This window comes from Chinchilla lanigera, unplaced genomic scaffold (assembly GCF_000276665.1).
Source record: "Chinchilla lanigera isolate Chin_1 unplaced genomic scaffold, ChiLan1.0 scaffold00070, whole genome shotgun sequence".
NCBI classification, from domain to species: domain Eukaryota; kingdom Metazoa; phylum Chordata; class Mammalia; order Rodentia; family Chinchillidae; genus Chinchilla; species Chinchilla lanigera.
In genome coordinates, this window is record NW_004955471.1 from 2600818 (window position 1) to 2603294 (window position 2477).

Genomic DNA, 2477 nt, shown 5'->3' on the forward strand with positions numbered 1-2477 from the left:
GGCCTGGGACATCACCACAGGCAGCCACACTGTAGCCATGGCTCCTGCTGGTGGGAGGGGAAGTGGAGGTTGGAGGCCAAGGTGAGGTCTGAGTACTCAGAGCAGGCTACACATTGCGCAGGAAAGTCCAGGCCTTTTCTAAGTCAACATGCGAGACGTGGCCACCCACTTGCATGCATTTAGGGGCTTTGGACATCACACATTATCATATAAGATAAACTGGTGCACTGGGGAAGTGTTAGTGCCAATGTGAACCTGTTAGTACAGTACTTTTAGGAAGCCAGCCTCTAGAGAGCTGTCAAAAACAGACCACTCAGCCACAGAAATAAATGCAGCATTGAGGGGCTGGGGATTTAGCTCAGCGGCAAAGCGCCTGCCTGGCAAGCGCAAGGTCGTGAGTTCGGTTCCCGGTACCGGAGAAAAACCAAAATAAAAATAAATAAATAAATAAATAAATGCAGCATTGAGAAAACATCGAGAAGACCCAGATTTCTGCAGGGTAAGGTTAGCAGGGGGATTGACCGGAAGGGGAGGAGAAGGCCAGCAGTCTCCATAACAAAAACTCATTGGTTGGTACAGTTTTTTCAGTGGAAAAGCAGGCATAACCCCAACTCCAGGCATGAGATCCTGCAGAAACAGGCACATGAAGACTTCTCACTGCAAGCCTAGGGTGCTCCCAGGCCAAATTCCGCACGGGCCAGCAGGGGGAAAGAACTGCTTGCAGGCAGTTCCTCTGAGAAAAATAAAGTTATTTAACGGCAAAATGTTTTGGCTTAAAGCTCGGGATACAACGGAGGCAAAAATAATCTTCAAGAAGTAACACCCACTCCCCACCCCCATTCATCTCCAAGGCAGCAGAGTACCCACAATCTGGAATGCAGCCCACCAGTTCACGCCTCCTGTAGCTCTCACCTCCTTTTTAAAGAGGCTCGACCCTACCGAGAGTGGGCGAGGAATGCAAATCAGCAGGACACAGCCTCCAAAATACCACTCGGGTGAGGGCTATTGAGTGCAGACTCCTTTAATTATATTTTGCTCCAAAATTCTTTAGGAAGCGTCCCGGCAATTCTCATGCTTTTGTTTCCTGCAAATTGTCCAGGTCTGAGACTAACAACAGGCCTTATAAGCTTCTTAGTGACCACCAGAGAGGAAAACATCTCATTACCAAGTGCCTTCGATGGCCTGTGTCGCTAGAGGCTCCAGCATGGGCGCTTTCCCCAAAACTGTGCGGCCGCCTCCAGCGCCTTCAGCATTCTGAACGCCGGATGGAAGGTTAAGCACGCGAGGAGGTCTGGATCGGGCATTTGACCTTCTCCACGGGTCCCCAGAATCCAAGGAAGTGTGTGAGCTGGTATGCGGCCCCTAGAAGCAGAGAAACACCCTTGCGCACAAGTGTTTGATTCGCTTCAGCAACCCGCCAGCTTTTCGTCACATGTTGGGGGAGCACGCTGGAGAAACGCATTTTTAAATCTCCATGTGCACTGCCAGTCTCCCTTTTCCATCTGTCTCCTCTCTGTTCGTGGGAGTTTTCTCCCTTTTTGCTGGGACTATAACGTCCCTTGCAGTCATCTGCGAAAGGGACAGATCATTGATGATAGAGGGGGTAAGAGCAAAAGCCGGGCCTTGGAGAATAATGGGGAGCCGGCCTCCCTCTGCCCGGCCTCCAGGGTCCCCTTCATCTTCCAGGTAAGATAGATGTGTCCCTCATCCGTCATCCGCAGGGAACGCCTTCCTGCGGGCGAGCGGAGAATCTGCACCGATGAAGCCTCTTCGCCCCTGTGGGTGGCTTTGTGGGGCGCGGCGCGTCTTCGTCCGAGGAGTTTGGCCTTCTCACACTGCGCCTCCGGGTGTGGGCCCAGGGCGCAGGAGGGCGCGCACGCAGCTCGCTCGGCCCGCGGCTCCCGGGGCTCGCCACATCAGGACCGGAGCCCGAGCCATGCGACCGTGACCCCAGGGAAACAGAGTTGCCACGAATCCTGCTTTCCGGCGGACATTGGGCCCCGAGGTTTCCGCTGCCACCGTTGGAAGGCGCGCCCAGCGCCGCGGGGGCCGGACGCGGCGGGAACTCGCGCTCCGATCCAGGCGCAGGGGGCGGGGCCCGCGGGTGCAGCCCCGCCCCCAGGATCACCGGGAAGCGCCGGATTCCAAGGCTTTAAAGGCGAGAGGTCCGTTTCGGAAAGAATCCGAAGGCTTCTCTGGCGCGCGCACCTGGGGGAGTAAATACAAACTCTTGGTCGGACTCGGAAATCTGGGACTCAGAGGGCTCTTTTTCATCCAAAAAGATCGCGAAGCTCCGGGAGCCGCCCCGAGGTAAGACCCTGCGCACGGCACCCGGGACCCCAGTCGGCGCCGTGGGCTGCTGAGAGGCCCGCGGAGCTTAGGTCTCCGGTGCGGGTCGGAACCACGGCGGGGGCGCGACCCAGCGCAGGTCGCGGCGGCTCCTGCGGGGCCCACTGCCCCACGGCCTCCCGCGGAGC

At 56.8% G+C, this 2477-nt stretch overlaps 1 protein-coding gene across 1 annotated transcript in view; it reads left to right on the forward strand.

Moving 5' to 3' along the window:
- Positions 1-503: 503 nt before the first annotated feature.
- The window catches only part of LOC102022072 (collagen alpha-1(I) chain-like), a 2730-nt gene continuing 756 nt past the window's right edge, over positions 504-2477 (forward strand). The window contains exon 1 of the mRNA XM_013522883.1: positions 504-2310. Coding sequence (XP_013378337.1) covers positions 1696-2220 — 525 coding nt within the window. The 5' untranslated portion in view covers positions 504-1695 and the 3' untranslated portion in view covers positions 2221-2310. The remainder of the gene's footprint in view (positions 2311-2477) is intronic.